Source organism: Vombatus ursinus, unplaced genomic scaffold (assembly GCF_900497805.2).
Source record: "Vombatus ursinus unplaced genomic scaffold, bare-nosed wombat genome assembly UNPS02014773.1, whole genome shotgun sequence".
In the NCBI taxonomy this organism is placed as follows: Eukaryota; Metazoa; Chordata; class Mammalia; order Diprotodontia; family Vombatidae; genus Vombatus; species Vombatus ursinus.
Window position 1 is genome coordinate 15,431,010 of NW_020954551.1, and position 20,365 is coordinate 15,451,374.

Here is a 20,365-nt window from a genome sequence, read left to right on the forward strand (position 1 = left end):
ACAGATCTGACCATGTCATTTACTTATAGATATTTATTTGTTATTGTTCAGTCATTTCAGCCATGTCTGACTGTGACCCCATTTGGGGTTTTCTTGGCAGAGATACTGGAGGATTTGCCATTTCCTTCTCCAGCTCATCTTACAGTTGAGAAACTGTGGCAAATAGAGTTAAGTGACTTGCCCAGGGTCACACAGCTAGTAAATGTCTGAGGTCAAATTTGAACTCGTGAAGATGAGTCTTCCTGACTTCAGGTACAGCTCTCTATCCACTGCACCACTTAGCTGCCCCCAAACATTTAAACATTTATTAAGCACATACTATGTGTCAGTGTGCTAAGTGCTGGGGACATTCCAACATAAAATGACTCTATGATCTAATCAATTTTGAAGATACTTCCAGTGATGCAAATGACAACTAATCCACGCCCACCCTCATGCCCTTGTCAATGTCTTCCCATAAGTTCAGCATAGGAGATCTACCCAAAATCCTGAAGGCATTCCTCATTTCCTCTTCAGCTCCTGAGAGTGCTGATGGAAAACTCTGGCTGTCCACTTATCATCTCTCCCCCTTGCCATGTGACCAGTCTATTTTCTCTTCTTCCCATCATTTATTTCCTTGATGACATAGGATCATAAATGTGGAGCAAGAAAGGACCTCAGAGTCTATCTAGTTCATCACTCCCAATTTTACAAATGAAGAAACTGTGGCCCAGAGACAACAGATGATTAGCAAGACCCCACAGGCAGTAATCATTAGAGGTGGGATTTGAACCCAGGTCCTTTGACCCTAGAGGCCCCTCACTGACTTCATCAAAATTCTGGACAGCCTGCTCACATTTACCATGTGCCTCTCCATTGCTCTCTTAAGATAGTCCTTTTCAGTCTTAGTGGCACTCTGCTCTTCTTGAAACTCCTCTGTATGTATTTTATATTGGCTTCCTTCAGTGCATCCCCCCCCCCCACCAGTGAAATGTAAACTCCTTGAGACCAGGGACTGCTTTGATTTGTCTTCCAGAGGCTAGCATAATGCCTGACACAGAGTAGGCATTTAATAAATGACAGGTGAACTCAATTTAGTTGCATCACTGTACCAGTGAACATGTTAGTCACCTATAGAATCCAAAACACATGGGAAAGAATGTGTTTTCTATCTGTGGATGTCTTTATTGATACACTTGAGCACTCTTAGATGGCCCACCTTTTCAAGTAAGCTATAGTGGTATCAGTTGTTACAAATGATACACACAGAGGAAGATTTCAGAGCACCATTTTTCATCCAGCATTTTTAGATGAGGATAGAATGGATACGTGACACTACTACCTAAGAAACGTTATTTTGTTGGCAGTCACCTTGAGGTGTTAACTCCAAAGTCCGTCAAGATGACCGCGATGGCCCAGGATGATGTGAATGACCTCGGTGTCTTCGATGCCTGAGCAAGTGCTAAGCTCCTGCTCCGCAGCATCTGCCATTGGAATAAATTGTTCTCATCTGCACATTCCCCCAGGAGAAGTGTTTCACGTGCTTGGGTAGACATCCCTCTAACTCACTGACAGGCTTCAGGCTGGTCAGCTCCCTTCAACATGGTTTAGCCCGTCTGCTGAGACAGTTTACCAGTTATGGCTGCTGCACATGCGACGGCTTCTTGGAGCCACCAGTAAGAGCTGGGTGAAGGTAGACACCAAAGGTGGATGAGCAGCCCTGAAAGGGGCTGATGTATTGATGTACAGATTGGTCAACTGAGGCACAGAAAAGGAAAGGCACCTATCCAAGTCACTGTCAACAAATGGAAGAGTTAGGATTCAAACTCAAGTCACCCGATTCCACACCCAGGGCTCCCTCCACTATAGCCCACTTGCATCTATATATGCACATAACACAATGGTGAACACCAAGTTCCCACCCCTTCTGGATGACTTGGGGGCCAGGATCTAAATAGAGGCCTTTGAGCTTCTGTCTGTTCCCCAGCCAGGCCCCATCCTCGTGTAACAAGGCATGCACAGAGCTGCTCTTTCTGCTCCCAGGAAACCCTGTGTGTTAGCTCAGTGTTTTAGCACTTTGAAAATGACAAAGCCCCTAATTGCTTCATATGCACCATACATACCTCAGCATTGAAAGATCTGAAAGATCTGGAAGCTCTGGGGATGGCAAAGCGTTCAGCTTATTGGCCATTGACCAGGAAGAGCAATGACTCAATGGGCCTTCAAAATGGTAGTATTCTCTCTCTCTGTCTCTCTCTCTCTGTCTCTCTCTCTCTCTGTCTCTCTCTCTGTCTCTCTGTCTCTCTCTTTTCTCTCTCTGTCTCTCTCTCTCTCTCTCTCTCTCTCTCTCTCTCTCTCTCTCTCTCTCTCTCCTCTCTCTCTCTCCCTTTAACTCTCCAAAGGGCAAGTAGCGTCATCTCTTTTCCTCTCCTTCCTCTCCCTCTCCTTTTCCTCTCTCTCTTTCTCTGCCTCTCTCTGTGGCCCCGTCTAGAAGGAAGGGGAAGAAGGAGGGGAGGGTAAGGAGGAGGGGGAGGTAGAAGAGGAAACCCCCTTTTGCCAAATTATCCCGTCCTTAAATGGTAAATTACTCACACCCAGCATCCAGCACCCATTCTGGATTAGAAGGTTTAGACTGGATTCCAAAGCCCTGTTTTATCTTCTGTTCTAAGTTCCTTTTTCGAGCATGGGTGACCCAACATTGATAACAAGATATATGTATCCAGGCTAGGAGGCAACCTTGGGACTTAGAGATCCAGATATCCTGAGTCATTGGTAGGAGCTCCTGACCTGCTTTATCAGAAAACATGGATCTACAAGGACATTGTTTGGTTAGTGAAGAGCTGAAATGTCCAAAAAAAAAAAAGCCTAATCAGAAGTCCCACAAATGCCTTCTGGTTCTAATGTTTAAGTCTCAACCCCCTGGCAGAATATCACAACAGTTTTAAGTTAGTGATTGCTCCAGTCTTCTCAGTGCATATTTGGGAAAGGTTTTGTGGTCAGCATTTCTTTTGTGTAGTGGAAATAAGTATCTGTTGCATACCTGATTTCCACGGTGCATTGAATATCTTTATGCCACCCACTTTGGGAACATTCTAGTCATGGTCTAAAACCTGAATGCCAGCATGGGGGCATAATGAGCCAAAGACTAAGATGAAAGAAGTCTGGACCCTCTTTTAGGAAGTTAGGCTTCCCTAGAATTGAGCCCAGTCGCTCTATGCATCAGTCTAAAGCAATAGGACCCCTTAATGGAGAGGGAGAGGGCATAGTGTCACAGCCCTTTAGGCTGAGCAGCAGTTACTGCTTGTTAGACTAAGATCTTAAGCTTTGGAACTAGAAAGAACCCCAGAGACCAGCAATCCAGCTCACCCACTCTATCAAGGTTAAAATGAAGTTTTCAGGGCAAGTTATTACTTGACCTGAAAGTCTGAATGACCATTTGTCAGGGATTGTATAGAAAGGACTATCAGGTACTGCTTACCCTAGTATGTCTCGCTTCTACTACTTTGAACCTACTTTGAAATTCTCTAGGGGACTGGTTGCTACAGTTTTTGTTTTTGACCTATACTACCCTACACATTTTCACAGAATCAAGATGACTGAAATATCTGCAACCTTCAACTTAGAGATCTCACTCCTAGGCATATACCCCCAATGAGGTATAAAAAAAATTTTATGTTCTCTATGATTATAATGGAATATTATTGTATTTATTGTAAGAAAAGAAGAATCTAGTGAATATGGAATCAGAGAAAAACTTACGTGAACTGATGCAGAATGAAGTAAGCAAAACCGTGCACAATGACTACAATAATATAAATGGAAAGAAAAAAAAGAAAGCTATCTATAAATAATAACAAAGCTTGTCCCCAAAGGAAAGATGAGAAAATGTTTGTCCCTCCCTCATTTGAAAGAAACCAAAGGACTATGGGTGTGGAACATTACACATGCTGTGAGAATGCCAATGTGTTGGTTAATTTTATTAAAATATTCTGTGTGTGTGTGTGTCTGTCTGTCTGTCTGTCTCTGTCTCTGTCTCTCTGTCTCTGTCTCTGTCTCTGTCTCTCTCTCTCCCTCCCTCCCTCTCTACTTCTCTCCCTCTCTCTTGCTTTTGTTACAAGTGATGGCACCCTGGGGAAGGGAAGAGGGATATTTGCAGAAATTAATCTGATATAGAAACAATATATGTCAAAAAATTATTTTTAAATAAAAGATAACAGTTCCCCAATTCTGTTCCACCCTCATGGGGATGGGCTGGGGTCAGACAGAGATAGCTGCTACTAAGGCTACCTTGAACAAACCATGACACTCAGTTCTATGGAAGAAAGGGGACATCTCCAGATTTTATGGCCATGGTTCCTTCTATAGTAATATTAAAGTAAATGAAAAGCAAATAAAAGAACAATAAAGGCCAAATGAAACAGCTTTCCCAGGTACTAGCTAGCCCAATAATCTGAGATCACAGCCATAAAGAAACGAATGGGGCCCTTTCTCTGGGTTTATTTCTTTATTTCCTGTCCCAAAGATTTACTACTTTCACAAGAAGCAGTAGCAGCCATAAAACTTTTCTTCTAATATACTGTTATTTGAATTGCAAAATCCAGAATATTTAAGAACATATAATCCAGTAAAAAACAAATATATTATGAGCTGATTTTTGAAAGGCAATTTATTTACATTGAGATTCCTAATATTACTGTCCCAAAAGTCAATCTTGGCTACAATTTTTTAAAAAAAATCTTATAATGACACTTTGCAGGTTTAAAAAGTTATTAATATCTTTTGTTATTTATATCATCTTCCTTTCTGAAAATATCCTTCTCACTTCTACCCAGGGAGCCATCCCCCTGTAACAAAGATTTTAACTTAAACATTTTTTTAAACAACAAAAGATTTTTTAAATTGTTTCAGCAGAACTAATATATTAACAGTTTGCCATCTTCTTGCAATGGTCCACACCCATAGTCCTCCACCTCTAAGCAGATGTTTTACATTCTTTAGTCCCAAAAAACCAAACAGTGCCAAAGGATTCCTCATCGCTTGTTTGCTTGCTGCTGTCTCTGTAAGGAGGATTGTGCCTCTGACTCTATTTCCTGTCAAACACTGTAAACGTGCTCTCTCTGCAAGTTATCGATGGTTCCCAAGAAAGACCAGATGGTCTGTACTTTTGAAAAGGGAATGAGACTCCAAAGCCTCTTTTGTTCACTGGGACTCAAGTTTTCCTCACTCTTAACCCAACTGACTTCCGCCACACTGCGAACTGCTGTTTTTTCACTTTGCTGACTTTCCTCTGGGTCTGCAGAGCTCACTGGCTGCTGCCATCCAGTGTCCACAGTGCTTCCTGTCTGTTACCATTGTTCTCATCTTTCTAAGACTTTTTCCTCCCCCATTTTTCTAACTGGCTTTCAAATGTTGGGATCAACCTTTCTCCTCGAGCTCCCTGGTTGTCCCAGGGTCTAATGTGTCTTCGATTCTTTTTCTTATTTTATTCACCAACTCTTCTACCCAGATGTTCATTCCACCCTGTGCATTTTCTTCTGGGAACTGTTATGCTAGTCTTTAGATTCAGGTCTTTTCATTTCCATTCCACAATAAAAAACAAAAAAGTAATGGATTTGGAGTCAGAGATTATTGTTTGTTGTTGTTTGGTCATGCCCAACTCTTCGTTGCCCCATTTGAGGTTTTCTTGGCAGAGATACCGGAGTGGTTTGCCATTTCCTTCTCCAGTTCATTTTATAGATAAGGAAATGGAGGCAAACAGGGTTCAATGACTTGCCCAGGGTCATACAGCTAGTAAGCATCTGAGGCCATATTTGAACTCAGGAAGATGAGTCTTCCTGACTCCAGGCCCAATGTTCCACCCACTGTACCACTTAGCTAGAGTCCGAGGAGCTGGCTTCCAATCCTGGCTCTGCCTCTACTGCCTGGGAGACCTTGGGCAAGTCATTTAATTTCTCTGGATGGCAGTTTCCTCATCTGTAAAATGAGGACCAGATGACCAAGGTCCCAAACAGCTCTAAATCCTTGATTCTGGGTGCAAGGTACTGTGCTCCACACTGAGAATAAAGTGACAGAAAAACAAAGCAGTGCCTGGCCTCAAAGAGCTTACTGTCTACTGGGGGTTGGAAGGAAGAGGGAGGAAACCTAGAGAAGTAAATAGGAAGTATGCATAAACTAAACATGCCATAATATCCAGTTAAATAGAAAAAACAAAAAAGATAGAGATAGCACGGCACAATGGAAAGAATACTGACCCTAGAGACAAAGGATCTGGGTTCAGATCCTGCCTCTTATTGCTGACTATCTGTGTGGCCTTAACCAAGTCAATTAACGCCACTGGGCCTCAGTTTCTTTGTCAATAAAATTATAAGATGGCCTCTGAAGGCCCTTTGAACTCTAGATCTGTGATCTTAGGAACTAAAAGAATCAAGAAAGATCTCTTAGAGGTTGAGATTTCACATGACCTGGGGATTCCAAGAGCACGGAGGTGAGGAAAGAGCACATCCCAAGCATGAGGGAAAGTCTGTGAATCACAGAATGAGAGCGAGGAGTACCTTACAAGCCCTCTAGCCCAACCCCATCATTTAACAAATGAAGAAATTCTGGTGAGCAGATGGATTTCCGAAAAACTGGGAAAGACTTACATGAACTGATGCTGAGTGAAGTGAGCAGAACCAGGAGAACATTGTATGTGGTAACAACAAAACTGTGCGATGACCAACTATGATAGACTTAGCTCTTCTCAGCAATGCTGATCTAAGACAATTCCAAGGGACTCAAGGTGGAAAATGTTATCTGCATCCAGAGAAAGAACTATGGAGTCTGAATGCAAATGGAAGCATACTATTTTCTCTTTTTTTTGTTGTTTTTTCTTTCTCAGGGTTTTTCCCTTTTGTTCTTAGTCTTCTTTTACAACATGACTAATGTGGAAATATGTTTAATATTATTGTACATGTATAGTCTACATCAGATTGCATGCCATCTTGAGGAAAGGGGAGGAGGAGGGAGAAAAAAAATTTGAACTCAAAATCTTGTAAAAGTAAGTGTTGAAAACTATCTTTGCCTGTAATTGGAAAAAAAATAAAATATTATTAAGTGGGGAAAATGAAGAAACTGAGGCCCAGAGAGGTTAAGTGACTTGTCTAAGGTCACACAGTTAAGACTTGGGAAAGGTTAGATTTGAATTCTGGGTCTTGTGACTCCAAATCTGGCTTTCCACTGTAAAGCATACTGCGTGGCATATAAATAGAAGAGCAAATGGGCTATTTTTGCTGATATACCTCTCCAAACTTCTTCCAAAGCAAGTGAGAAAGTATTTGGCTATTCAGCTCTGGTCACTTGAAATCGTTTTCATATGCTCAGGAAAGCTTTTCATGAGATGATCAGGAGAAATTATATAGGATTTGGCTGCGTGACATAGCTACGAAATTCCACATTAAATCTGCAAACTGTCCATAATAATTCTTTCTACTTCCTCTCAAACCAGGAATTGGAAGAGGAAGAAAAAAAAATCAACAACCCAGCATTCATCTACTCAATGCTTTCTCTATTGCTTGCCTATGAAATGCTCTGAATTCACAATGAAAGGCCGGAGAGTGCCGAAGAATCATGGAGATATTTGAAAGGCTTCTCCTGACACCTAGTGGTGGAATCTTAAATTACGTTCAGGAGCTGTCCCTTCACTTGATCAGACTGGCCATGAGAAAAGAATCAACAGCGCAGCTCATTCTTTGCAACAATCAACTCCAACCTCTTTGTTTGTTTATTTGTTTTTTGCAAGAGCTCTCCTAATACCCTTTAACATCTCCCAGGAGCCCCAACCAAAGCCATGAGAAAAGCTCACTAGAATCAAATACAAACTCCTGGAGCTTTTAAAACTGTCTTTCCAGGCACATTGGATATTAAGTTCCCTCCTGCACTCAGACCAAGCCAAAGTAGCCTCCACGCTGTTCTTCTCACTTTACAAATAGTCTTCACCACAACCCTGTGCTATTATCCCCATTTTACACATGAGGAAACTGAGGAAAGAGGTTAACTTGCGCACATTCACACAACTAGTATCTGAGAACTTACATTTCTCCTATTTGGGAAAAGTTCTCATTCTTACATATTTGTACCAATGCCCTATGTGGTTTGGATACAAGACTTTTATTGAGAAATTTGCCTGTAAAGATTTCTTTTCCCAATTAACTGTTTCTCTTCCAATTCTAATCACATTGGCTTTATTTGTGCAAAAACTTTTCAGTTTTATATAATCAAAATTGCTGACTTTATTTCCTATAATCTCTACCCCTTGTTTGGTTAAGAATTCTTCCCCCTGGGGATAACTGTAACAAATATCTCTTTCCTGTTCCCTCTGATTTCTTTATGATAGGACCTTATTCTACACTTCTTGCATGTAAGTCATTATTGGAAACACAATGAAGTCCACTTAGGCCTACCATGCTTCTAGAATGTCATTGCTTTTTGGGTGCCTTTTCTGAGATAATATTGTTTCAAGACTGAAGCCATGTAGAATCACTTTGAGAAACAGAAGGAAACCAGTTAACTGGGGGCAGGAGGAAGATTGTTGCAGCAAGTTTTTCTGATAAAGGTCTCATATCTAAAATATACAGGGTGTCCCCAAAGTCTTTAATAACTTGTGACTTCAGGGATACCCCATAAAAGGAATTGATACAAATGTGTAAGAACTCTTGTCCAATAGAAAATTAAAGGAGATGGGGCAGTTAGGTGGCTCAGTGGATAAAGCTCCGTCCTTGGAGTCAGAAGGACCTGAGTTCAAATCTGGCCTCAGACACTTGACACTTACTAGCTGTGTGACCCTGGGCAAGTCACTTAACCCCAACTGCCTCACCAAAAAAAAAAAAAAAAAGAGGAAAATTAAAGGATATGAAAGAAGAAATGTGAGCTATCAACAACCTTATAAAAAATGTTCCAAATCAGAAATAAAAAGACAAATTCAAACTAAAACAACTCTTGAGACTCCAGCTCACACATCATTTTAGCAAAGATGACAAAAAAGGGAACTGTCAACTGTTGGAAGGGCTTTGGGAGAAGCACACTAATATACTACTGGTCTAGAAAGCAATTTAGAACCATACCCAAAAAGACATCAAATTGCGCGTGCTCTTTGACCCAGCAATACCACTACTAGGTCTGTCATTTTTAGACAGTTTTGCTCAACTCTACTTGTTTGTTTTTAAGGGAGGGTTTTTCTTTTTGGAAGGGAGGGACCTTTATGGGGGAAAAGAAAATAATGATGGCAATGTCAAAAGAAAAAAAAGAAGGAAAAAGAATCAATGAAGCATTTTTAAAATGCACGAAAGAGAACCTAAGGAAATTCAGGAGGCAGAGGGAAGCAGAGAAATGTTGGTATTACCCTGTTAAATTTAATGTTTTCATTGATATTTGATATTAATACATCTAATATCGATACTTTTTTAAAACAAGCTATATGTAATAATTTCAGGTTTATATCAATCTGTTTTCTTCTTTGAATGTGGAGAGATTCATATTGTTTGGTGTTTGCCAAATTCAGAATAATAAAAAAGAAAATTTAATAAAACTTCATTATGACATTCAATAAAAGCTTTCATAGAAGGGGAAAAAATGTGGATACCCAAGAAATGTGTGATGAGAAATGGGAATGGGATGTAGGAAGAGCATGGAGTAACAGACAGATCCCCACTCCTCACCTCAAGCTTCTTTGGTACCCACAGAATATCAAAAGACCAGACAAAGGCTCCCAGCATATTGAACCCCCTTCTCTAGAAAATATATGAGAGAATATGGATAAGAATCGCATATGATAAGAAGGCATTGATGGGTGGTGATTGATACTAATGGATGGGGATACCCACACTAATGGGAGAAGAGAATAGTGGTCATCTTTACTACTACTACCACTCCCCTTCTCTCTTTTGGGGAGTAGACTATGAAAACTATTGCAGAATTTCTCAAGTGCTGTTGTGAAAACACAGCCTAAGTGGGCCTCTGATTTATCTAGTAAAGTACAGGAAAACATCATCTGTCATTTTCTATGTTTTCATTTTTTATATATGATGTAATATAATATAAAATATACAATTATAGTATAATACAATTATAGTGTGGTATAATAATAATTTATATGTAATACATTTTGTTTTGTTTTGGGAAGCAGGAGAGGCATCTGGCCCAGTTACCATTTCAGTATTGTGGACTCCCAGTTTAGAAATGGAAATTCCCTCCACCCAGACAAATCAGCAACTTATGAACCACTTAAAGGCTTAGAAAGTTCCCTGGGGCACTGGGGAGTTAAAAAACAAGAGCCATTATGTGTCCAAGGTGGGATTAGAACTCTAGTTTTCCTGTCCCTAAAACCAGCCTCACATCCACCAAGCTATGCTGCCTTTATCATATCTAGAAGGCTTATTCTTTATTTAGACAATATCACACCAAGGGATAGGGGCCAGGGGACCAGGCTTACAATTTCCTTGGTGTGCCCCTGGGAGTTTCAGATATGGTTATTTCACCCATGATAATCAGCATCAGTCTTAGAAAGCTATTTGGGGACCCTGAAATATTAAGAGATTTGCCCAGAGTCACACTGCCACCATGAGACAGAACTGTCAGGAGCTTATTTTAATCTCCAGAAAACACTGAGAAAAGAAAATCAGAATTCAATTGTAATCAGAATTCACTCCTTAGGAAAGATAAATACAAAGGAAGTCATATAAAAGACAAAGTTATTCCTTCTTTCTGATGTCTCTCCCAAGAGTAATAGAAAAGAAAACGGCCCCAGATTTCAAGTATTCTTGTAAATTCACAACAACATTGAGAAAGTTGTATTTTCCTTTGCTGACTGTTCAAACCAAGGTCTCTTGAACAGGACAAAGTTTATGTGCCATAAACCAGTTAAATAAGATTCCCAAGGAAAGAAACTCACACTAATCAAAAAGAAAAATAATTTAAAAAATAAAACTGACATTCAAAATAAAATACAAAAAAAAATATTTATTTCAAAAGCATGATCCCCCCCCAAAAAAATGGCAAAAGACATCACAGCTTTTTACAGGTTAATCTTAAGAATTTGGATTGATAAAAGTAGCAAGCTTTGCACTTTAAAATTTTAAAAGTTTTCACATGTTAAAATGGCTCCCTCTGTTTAACCACATAATTATCAGATGCATTCTTCTGTTTCTATAAAATTTACCAGTCTCTCTAAAATATGTGCAAAGTATAATAAATATAGCTTTTTTCTAGAAAAGCTAAATGTTTTGAAATCCATGCTACTTTACAAAACAACATTGTCCTAGACACTTCTGTAAAATGAGGTAATAACACAAATACAGAAATACTGCATTTAAAATTTTCGATCCTGACCCAAAGTGTGACTTTGTTTTTCCATTTCCCTTTTGAGCGAAGCATGTTTTCCTGAATAATTACTTAGTATTCTGCACATAGAAAAGCAGCAACAATCGTGATTAGAAAATCCACTGCAATCAGCCGAGTTTCTGAGAAAAGAATTTTTCTAGAGCCCAAACCAACCTGTGTATCAGTCAGCACTACAGTCATTCACCTGGATTTTCAAAGGCAGTATAATAAATAGGCCTAACCTTTAGGAAGTCACTTACAATTATTTAACAAAAGGTAGTCAGGAGCCTTGAAAATTAAACTCTGCAAGTGTTTAGACAGCTGTAAATGTCTCATTTTGCAGCAGAATGAATTCTAACAACAGAAATGAAGCATCCTAGAAGGGCATAAATAGCAGAGTTGATCCTAATACTTTTTCCACATATAGATAGAGTTTAATAACACCTTACCTGTTTTCATAATGGTATCCCTCTAATCTAATAGATCCTTTCTTTTTTTTAATTTGAAAAAAAAAACACTCTTTACATTGACAATCAGGTTGAATACAGAAACATATGAAGACCTAAAAAACTTGGATCTTTCCATGGGGGAGGTGACCCAGGGATGTAGGGGTTTATCTACCCCAACAACAGAACCTAAGCTTTCTTTAAAAAGAGACACTTTACAAATTGGGGAGTTTTGCTTTGCCTCACTAAAGGGAAAAGTTTATCAAAATACTGCTATGCAACCAAGAAAAATTAAAATTAAATTTGTCATACAATACATAGTTCACATTAAAACCTGACTCCTATTAGTGACATACATCCTATCACAATTGCATAGGATGCAATTTAATCTCAGGATACTTGACACCACTAGGTGACTGAAAAATCAGACTAAGGTTGAAGGAATTATTGGCTTATTATACTTGAAATTCTTTTTTTTTCCACGTCCCAAATCATATTAGGGTTAGTTTGTAGGGAAGAAGAGAAAGTTCTTTGTTAAAGGTATAATGGATAGGATTTTGGACTGGGATTCATTAAGACCTGGATTCAAATTCTGCCCCAGACCTGTCTATGAAAGTCAGTCTCCAAGTTTCCCTCTCTCATGAGTTTTCTTCTCTCTCAATGTCCAAGATCTCACGAGTTAGAGTTAGACTCCAAGTCCAGAACTGATGCTCTTCTAATCCTACAGCCTCTAAGATTCCTTTGGGCTCTATATCTGTGGTCTTATAAATCCATATATGTCAGAAATAAGCTGAAGTGATGATTGAAATTACAGTCACTATCATATCATAAAACTGAAAATAATAACAAACAAAAACCAAAAACCTTTGCAGATTCCGAGGCAAGAAAACTCAGTAACTCACCCATGAAATGTTCATTACCGCCAATGAAAAAAATTAAACATTCTTATGAGTCTGAAAACATTTACAAAATGGAAGAATTAAAATGATCAGTGCAAAAGTCTCAAATGGTCTTGATAAATAGCAACAACATAGAAATCAGAAAGAATGGTCAAAAAAGACCATAGTTCAAATACTTCAACATTGTAGATGTGCATTTTGGTATAAAACATGGCACTTGTTTGGTTTAAAAAAAAAAATTTTGAGCTTGGGTGCTCTAATATTTAGATCCTGCGGTTTCCATTCCACTCCAGTGAAACTGATAAAAAACAATTGACATTTCTTTTTCATAGTTCATCACGTTTTTTCTTAAATGGCCACTTTGGGTGTTGAGATACATGATCTGCAGCCAGGAGGACGATAGACATAAATTCTTCTACATCGAAAGAATAGTTTGTAAATTTGGGGTGCTCTCCTAGAGTTGGATGGTGACCCTGCAGAAACAGAAAACATTTGTGAACGATCAACGTTCCTTAGGTCATTGCTTCCCACGTAGGAAAAAAAATGGCAATTCTGTCACTGGCTCTTTTAATTTGCTGCTAACTTTATGCAATTTATGTCTCTTTCTAAGCTACCAGTTCCAGGTAGCTTATTGGCATAGAAGTAAAATTCAATCCAATGAATATTTGTTTGCTTATTTGTTGACTTCATTTACATATATATGTAAGTGTATATATAAATGTATATATGTGAATTGTGTAAATGTGTATATATATATACATGTGTGTATATGTATATGTGTGTATGTGTATTTATGTGTGTATATGTATATACATATGTGTATATATTTGTTCAAGAGGAAGCTTGGCATCATGAATAGAGAGAGTGTTAGATACCACCTCTAGCACATGTGTGACCCTGAGCAAATAACTTAACTTTTCAGTGTTTTGAGCAAACTCAAATAGAAATGATCTCTGGAGCCCACATATTGACTTAGAAAACCTCAAATTAACATTATCTATGTTGTATTATATTTTTACTTATTTTGTTAAACATTTTCTATTTACATTTTAATCTGGTTCCAGCACCTCTGTTCTAGGCAAATTTCTCAGATAGGTGTCAAACATACCGCCAGATCCCAGTGGGAGTGCAGCTTGAAACAGACTAAAATGTAATCGGGAAATAGTATAACAAGATAAATTAAGATACAATATGTGATGCCCAGGGATCCTTCTGTATGGATTAGTGACCACAATGCTGCTCTGAGAAGGCACTGACCTCCCCTAGGAGAGAAAGATGCCTCTTCTGGGAGTTCCCTGCACCAATGAAATCATAGGCTCAGTCTTTATCTTCCTATCCCATTGACTGGCTAAATAGCGCTTCCTCCAAATCAAATGTGAGATCCTTGAGAGTGGAAAATGTTTAATTGTTGTCTTTGTCTTCCCAGGATTAACCCAATGCCTGGAATTTAGCAGTTGCTCAATACAGCCTTGAAAAATTGAACAAAATTGACTGGATGTTTTGAGGAGAAAGGGACTTACAAAACTCAATTCCTTCAGTATGCTATAGTGGCTAGAAAGCTGGCTAGCCTCAGAGCCAAGAACTGTGTTCAAATCCTGTCTTTGACACCTATTGGCTGTGTAACTGAGCAAATCTCAGTGCTTGAGGTAACTCCGTGAGCCTATTTACAGAGCACATGTCAACCTTCACCTGTCTAATGAGTTTCCTCACCAAGGAGTTTTCTATATGGGTGAAAATACATGTCCAGTCCCAATACTCAGCTGACCATTTTTTTAAAATATTGATACAGTTGTTTTTACATGATCTTCATTTCCCAATAAATCTTTCCTCTCCTCTACCCAGAGAGGAGGATACAATGGAGCCCAAATCATTTTAAAAATCACCACTTCACAAGTTTTTTTGTTTCCTTCTGAAGAGAAAATCTAACTAAAATATTGCTACTTATCTGGCTAGAGTTTTATTTTTTGCCACATGAAGCATAGTTCACATTATATATTAGGATTAAGGTTAAAAAGAAAGGAGGGGAAGGAAGCAAAATGCCAACTAAGTCTTTCCATTAATGCAATGTTCTATATATCCATAGTCCTCTACCTCTGCAAAAGAGGGGGGTGAATTCTCATATCTCTTATTCTGGACCAGGCTTGATTATTATAATTATATAACTCAATAAACATTTATCAAGGCCCTGTTAGTGGTGCTAGGGATACAAAGTCCAATGCAAGGCACTGCCCCTTTCTGAGGTCGACATTTTATTGGCTGAAAAGGGGCAGGGGAAAAGAAGACATTTTGTGTGAAACAAAAGAAACACAGCTGGGGAGAAACAAAGACTGTGCTGAAATAACCAGAGATGAACACCCCAGGAGAAAAAAATGGGGGGGGTGATTGCTGAGGAGAGAAATAGAGTTCTGAGAAAACTGGATGAAAGCAGGAATTGACTGAGTGCAAAGATGGCTCCAGTGCACCCGTTTCCAGTAGCTATTTTGAATCTGACTTTTCGGGACCATGATGTTTAAAACTCTGGATCAAAGATCTGTTCTGGGACTATGGGACTATTACATAATAACTATGTGTCGTCTCTGACAGAAATGTGGAATGTTAATTTTTCAGGCTAAGTTAGAGATGAATCACTCCCTATTCATGAAGAGACCCCTGATTTGAGTCGTTAGAAGCTGAATGAGGCTAGAAATAAGAAGTTAAATCAGGAGTCAGCAACCATAGAAGACAGGAAGATCAGAGAAGATGCTGAGAGAAGAAGTCATGGCATCAGGCTACAGAACACAGAAGACCATGGTGAGAAGTCAATGAGTCAAGAGTTTGACAGTAGCTGAGCCGGGTAGAGAGTGGCTTTGTGGTGGATGCAGAGACCTAATGTGACTGGAGGATAACTCTGTTGATTGAAAGAGCTGATTGGATGAAAATATAATCCTTCCTTGTGAGTCAAGAGCTGGCCATCTACATCTTCCATCTACAGCTTGAGAGAGAGTAAACTCCTGAAAGACTTGCCTATGTTATGTTTTAAGGCCCTCTATTGCTCAGTGGCAGGAATCCCCCAGACCCTAGCAAGTGCAAATTCTGAATAGCGTTGCAGGTTTCAGGATTAAAGGGAATTGCTTTTTGCTTAAAGAACATCAGAATACCTTAAGCTTTTAAAGCTGCTAACTGGCTTAAAGAGCTGAATACTGCTTTAAAGGCATATTAGGAGCAGAAATGGGCTTTCATCCAAGAAAAGAGTGCAGAAATTCAGAAGAGGAGCAGTCTTACCCAGTAAGTGTGGTGTGGTATAGTCTATCCTCTAGAGATAAAAGATATCAAGACCTGAAGCCTAGAGTTTTGAGCTTTCCTAGGAAAGCATGAGATTTCCTATTCATGTGCCTCAGTGCCTCAGATCCTAAAAACTGGTACTTACTCTTCCTCTTGGACACTGTGAAAGAGTGTTTATAAGTGGATTGTTATATTTTGATTATTCCTACTTTTGCGTTCTATTAAGTAAATGTTATTTATGGTCATGCTTGCTTTTGCTTTCTTGTTTAGTAGTTTCATGTTTAAGTCTTAGTGGTGTAATTTCCTGTCATATGAAATGGCTTTCTGAGAAGGAGCTACAGAGAGAAATTCAGGGTATGTAAAAAGAAAAAAAAATCAACAAAATTTTAAAAAGTCAATGGTGTCATTGTGACTAATTTTATAAATGGGAAGCACACCAGTGGGGGCTCAGGAAATACAATTTTAAATGTTAACATATGTCTTTCTCCCACAATAGAGCAATCCTTAGGATTCTGAAAGCAAGTGTGACTACCTCATTCTGGAAAAGCATTCTAACCTACCAGAGTAGGTACAGATGGGGTGAGTGAGCCAGCCCAGGAAAAAAGAAAGCATGGAGGAAGAGAGTTAGGGAGTTAGTACCACACTCCTGTCAATCCAGATACACAAAACCAAAATTTTCCCTAACCTTGAGGAGCTGCACTGGGGTGAAGAGTGTTGAATAAGGGACTTAAAAAAACAGCCTGTATACAGGTAAATAAATAAAAAGTATTATCTAAATAGTCCCCACCCTCAGGAAGTTTATATTCTTTTCAATGGGAATACAATGGGGATACCAGTGCAAAGGTAAGTAAAGGCAAAGTATTTAGTTTGCCCTGACCTCAAAGAGTTTACCTTTCTGCTGAACTAGGAAACTAGCAAGACTTCCTTGTTTTAGGGGTAGCTGGGTGGTGCAATGGATAGAGCACTGGCCCTGAAGTCAGGAGGATCCTAGTTCAAATATGGCCTCAGACCAAACACTTGGCACTAGCTGTGTGACCCTGGGTATAAGTCACTTAACCCCAAGTGCCTTAAAAAAAAAAATACTTGTACTTTAAAAGTACTCTTGTACTTTTAAGCTAAAATAACTTACTAATTAAAGGAGAAAAAATTGATTTGGGCTAAAGTAAGTGAGCATTTAATTCATTAAATACTTAATTAAAGTAGTAAAGTATGTCATTCATGTATTAGCATGACTTCTACTATCCACCTCACAGAGTTGTGGTGCAGAGAGCACTTCGTAAAACTTTCAGCAGGAGAGAAAGAAAAACTATTGAAATATTATCATTGAGGCAGCTAGGTGGTTCAGTGAATAAAGCATTGAGTCTGGAGTCAGGAAAAACAGAGTTCAAATCTGACCTCAAACACTTACTATCTGTGTAGCCCTGGGCAAGTCATTTGACTTCTGTTTGCCTCAGTTTCCTCAACTGTAAAATGGGAATAATTCTAGCACCTACCTCCCAGAGTTGTTGTGAGGATCAAACGAGATGATATTTGTAAAGTGCTTAGCACAGTGCCTGGCACATAGTAGGCACTTAATAAATGCTTATTTTCTTCCCCTTTCTTTTATTATGGGGGACAGCCTAACATTTTAGTCCAGTTAAAAACAAGAATATGAGACAGGCAGGATTTACCTTATCTTGAGGGAAGACTTTGCTCTTTTTCTTCCAGGTGACATAGTGAATCCCTCTCAACCTGGCTAGGTCTAAATAACAGTGTTCATCCTCACAGTTGTACCTAGAGACAAAGATTTTCACAAATAATGTCCTCATAAAGTCTTTATCATCCAGCACCCTGAAAACAATTCCTAAGAAAATAAAAAGCTCCTTGAAAAAGACAACTTTAGGAGCACAAACAGATTTCAATCTCTAAACAATAAGGAAAAGGGAAAATCATTTTGGAAAGGTCACCAGAAATGGACTATTTGGTCTGTGGTTAAGGGAAGGATGATAAAAATTAAATACTAGTGCCATATCTATTAAGAGACGAGGCCTAGGGTAGTAGGGGGAACACTGGACCTGCCTCTGACACTAACTAGCTTTGTGACCCTGGGCAGGTCTATCAACCTCTGTCAGCCTCGGTTTCCTCATCCATAACTAGGGCTAATTCCTTTACTACCTGCCTCACAGGGCTGTTGTGAAGTTCAAATGAGATCATGTTTGTAAAAGTACTTGGTAAATCTGAAAGCACTCTATCAATACCAGTTATCATGATTATTCTCAAGTCAAGGCAGAGAAATAAAGAGCAGAGGCAATTAACCACATAGTTGTGAGCCGGATAATCTGCTTAAATTGTCTAGTTATTTTAGAGCTATGATTCTAGGGCCCAATAATAACCACACAGCTAACCTAATTCAAGCATAAGATTCATAGAACATACAGAATAATTTGCACTACAATCTGACCACTGAGAACCTATGGTGTATTTTCCCTTAATAATTTGCCATCCTACTACTAGTGATTGCAATTATTACAAGAATGAATCCCCAATATGATCACAGACCTAGAAATGGGATGGAATCAAAATCCTTCATTTTATAAATAAGAAAACTGAGACTCATCAAGGGGAAATGACTTTCCCCAGATCATCCAGCTAATAAGTGTCAGAAGGGGGGATTTGAAAGCAAATCTCCCTGACGTCTAGTTCAACAGTTTATCCACTATACCAGGATGTCTCTGTAAAACTAAGCGGAGAAAATAAAAGAATAACATTGATGGGAGGTATGCTCCAGAACACAAGAAAACAGTGTTATGTTATTTAGAGCCCTGAGGTCTTCTTTTTCTTCCTCTCGGATTCACTGGGTGACCTTGGAAAAAGGACTCCTCTGTGGATGAGCATTGAGTTCGTCTATTTGTTGAAGTAAAGGCCATTGATTAGTGGCAAAATACATCCCCATGTGATGACAACATATAACCCGACTCAGGCCCAGCATAAGGAGCAAAGACTGGACCCAACCAACTTATAGTCCAACTCACAGTTCAAAAATCACAGCCCAGTCTGGGAGAAAAAGCAAGTGTGTCAGACCAGCTCCATGCATGCCGATAAATATGTCTGTGTTGTGCGTAATCCTCAGTTGTTCCAAAAACCCAATCTCCCTGCACATAGGAGAAACGCCGTGAGAAAAACGTAGGGAGGGAAGAAGGAAGAGTTCGGTTAGAGCTGGAATATGAGAAATGCTTGTATCATCTGCTATCAGGTTATAAAATTCCATTCAATAAGCATTGATTAGACTCCTACTATATGCTAGGCAGGAAAGGACAGGGATAAGGACTGGATGTGTCATTCATTGGTATAGAGGGCTAACTACTAGATGAAGAAAGTCCTCATCAGTGCACTGAGAAGTCTCCCAGCCAGTATGAGTAAGAGGCAAGATTTGAACTCAGGTCTTCTAGGCTTTGAGGCCAGTTATCTAGTCACTTAAAGTCCATTGCCTCTGACAGACCCAAATGAAATAAATCCTTTATCTCCATAACACTTACTTTATTATCACTTCTAGCTGCACTCAGTAGGTGCTTAATAAATGTCTCACACTCGGAACTGTGTGAACAGTATATATTCTTTCAGGCACCCAAGCTTAGAAACCTCCAATTCTAGTAAAATACAATAAACCTATATCACAGAATTAAGGCATAGTCATCCTCCTACTTCCTCTCCCTCACCTCCAACACTCAATGAGCTGCCAATTCCACCACCCAAATCTCCCTTGAGTCCATCACAGTGCTCCCGTTTCCATGGTGCCATCCTCTGATGGGACCTATTAACAATCAACACCTAAACGGACTCCCTGCTTTAACCTAGGACTCTCGGAACTGTGATGGTGTGTATAATAGCTGCCTTCAAGTTTTGTTTAGACCTAACCCATGGTTTTGCTGTTATGGGGAACTGGTGTGGATGCAATGTAGTGCCTGCTCTTCAATTCAGTCACAAACATCACCAAATTTAAGGGGGAAAAGGGACCTCAGCAGCCATGTAAGCCATCCCCTACAGGAAAGGAACCCCCAAGTCTTGGAGAGTTGCCTGCAGCACCAAGGCATTAAGTGACTTGCTCAGGTCCTCACAGCCAGAGGTAGGTTTTGAACCCAGGTCTTCCAGACTCCAGGTCCAGCATTCTATCCACTGTGCCACCTAGCTCCCCCTGACAGCAAGGATTGTTTCATTTTTGAAACAATTCATGCCAAGTTCATTAAGTGCTTTGCACTAAGCACCCCCACGCTGGAATTCACTCTCTCTTCATCTCTACCTCACAGAATCCCTCTCATCCTTCAAGAAGAAGCTCAGGCGCCGTCTATGGCCTGAAGCCTTTCCTGATCTCCCCCAGCCCTTGGTGCCCTCCCTCCCAGACTACCTAGTACTTAACTATTTCATGTGTATTTGTATTTATTCACCTCATAT

General features: G+C 39.5%; 1 protein-coding gene across 4 annotated transcripts in view; it reads right to left on the reverse strand.

Moving 5' to 3' along the window:
- Nucleotides 1-10,975: 10,975 nt before the first annotated feature.
- EOGT (EGF domain specific O-linked N-acetylglucosamine transferase) overlaps nt 10,976-20,365 on the reverse strand; it is a 45,764-nt gene continuing 36,374 nt past the window's right edge. For all 4 annotated transcript variants that reach the window (XM_027864094.1, XM_027864092.1, XM_027864093.1 and 1 more), the window contains 3 exons: nt 18,949-19,068; nt 17,608-17,710; nt 10,976-13,149 (listed from right to left, as the gene is read on the reverse strand). In XM_027864094.1, coding sequence (XP_027719895.1) covers nt 13,003-13,149; nt 17,608-17,710; nt 18,949-19,068 — 370 coding nt within the window. In that variant the 3' untranslated portion in view covers nt 10,976-13,002. The remainder of the gene's footprint in view (nt 13,150-17,607; nt 17,711-18,948; nt 19,069-20,365) is intronic.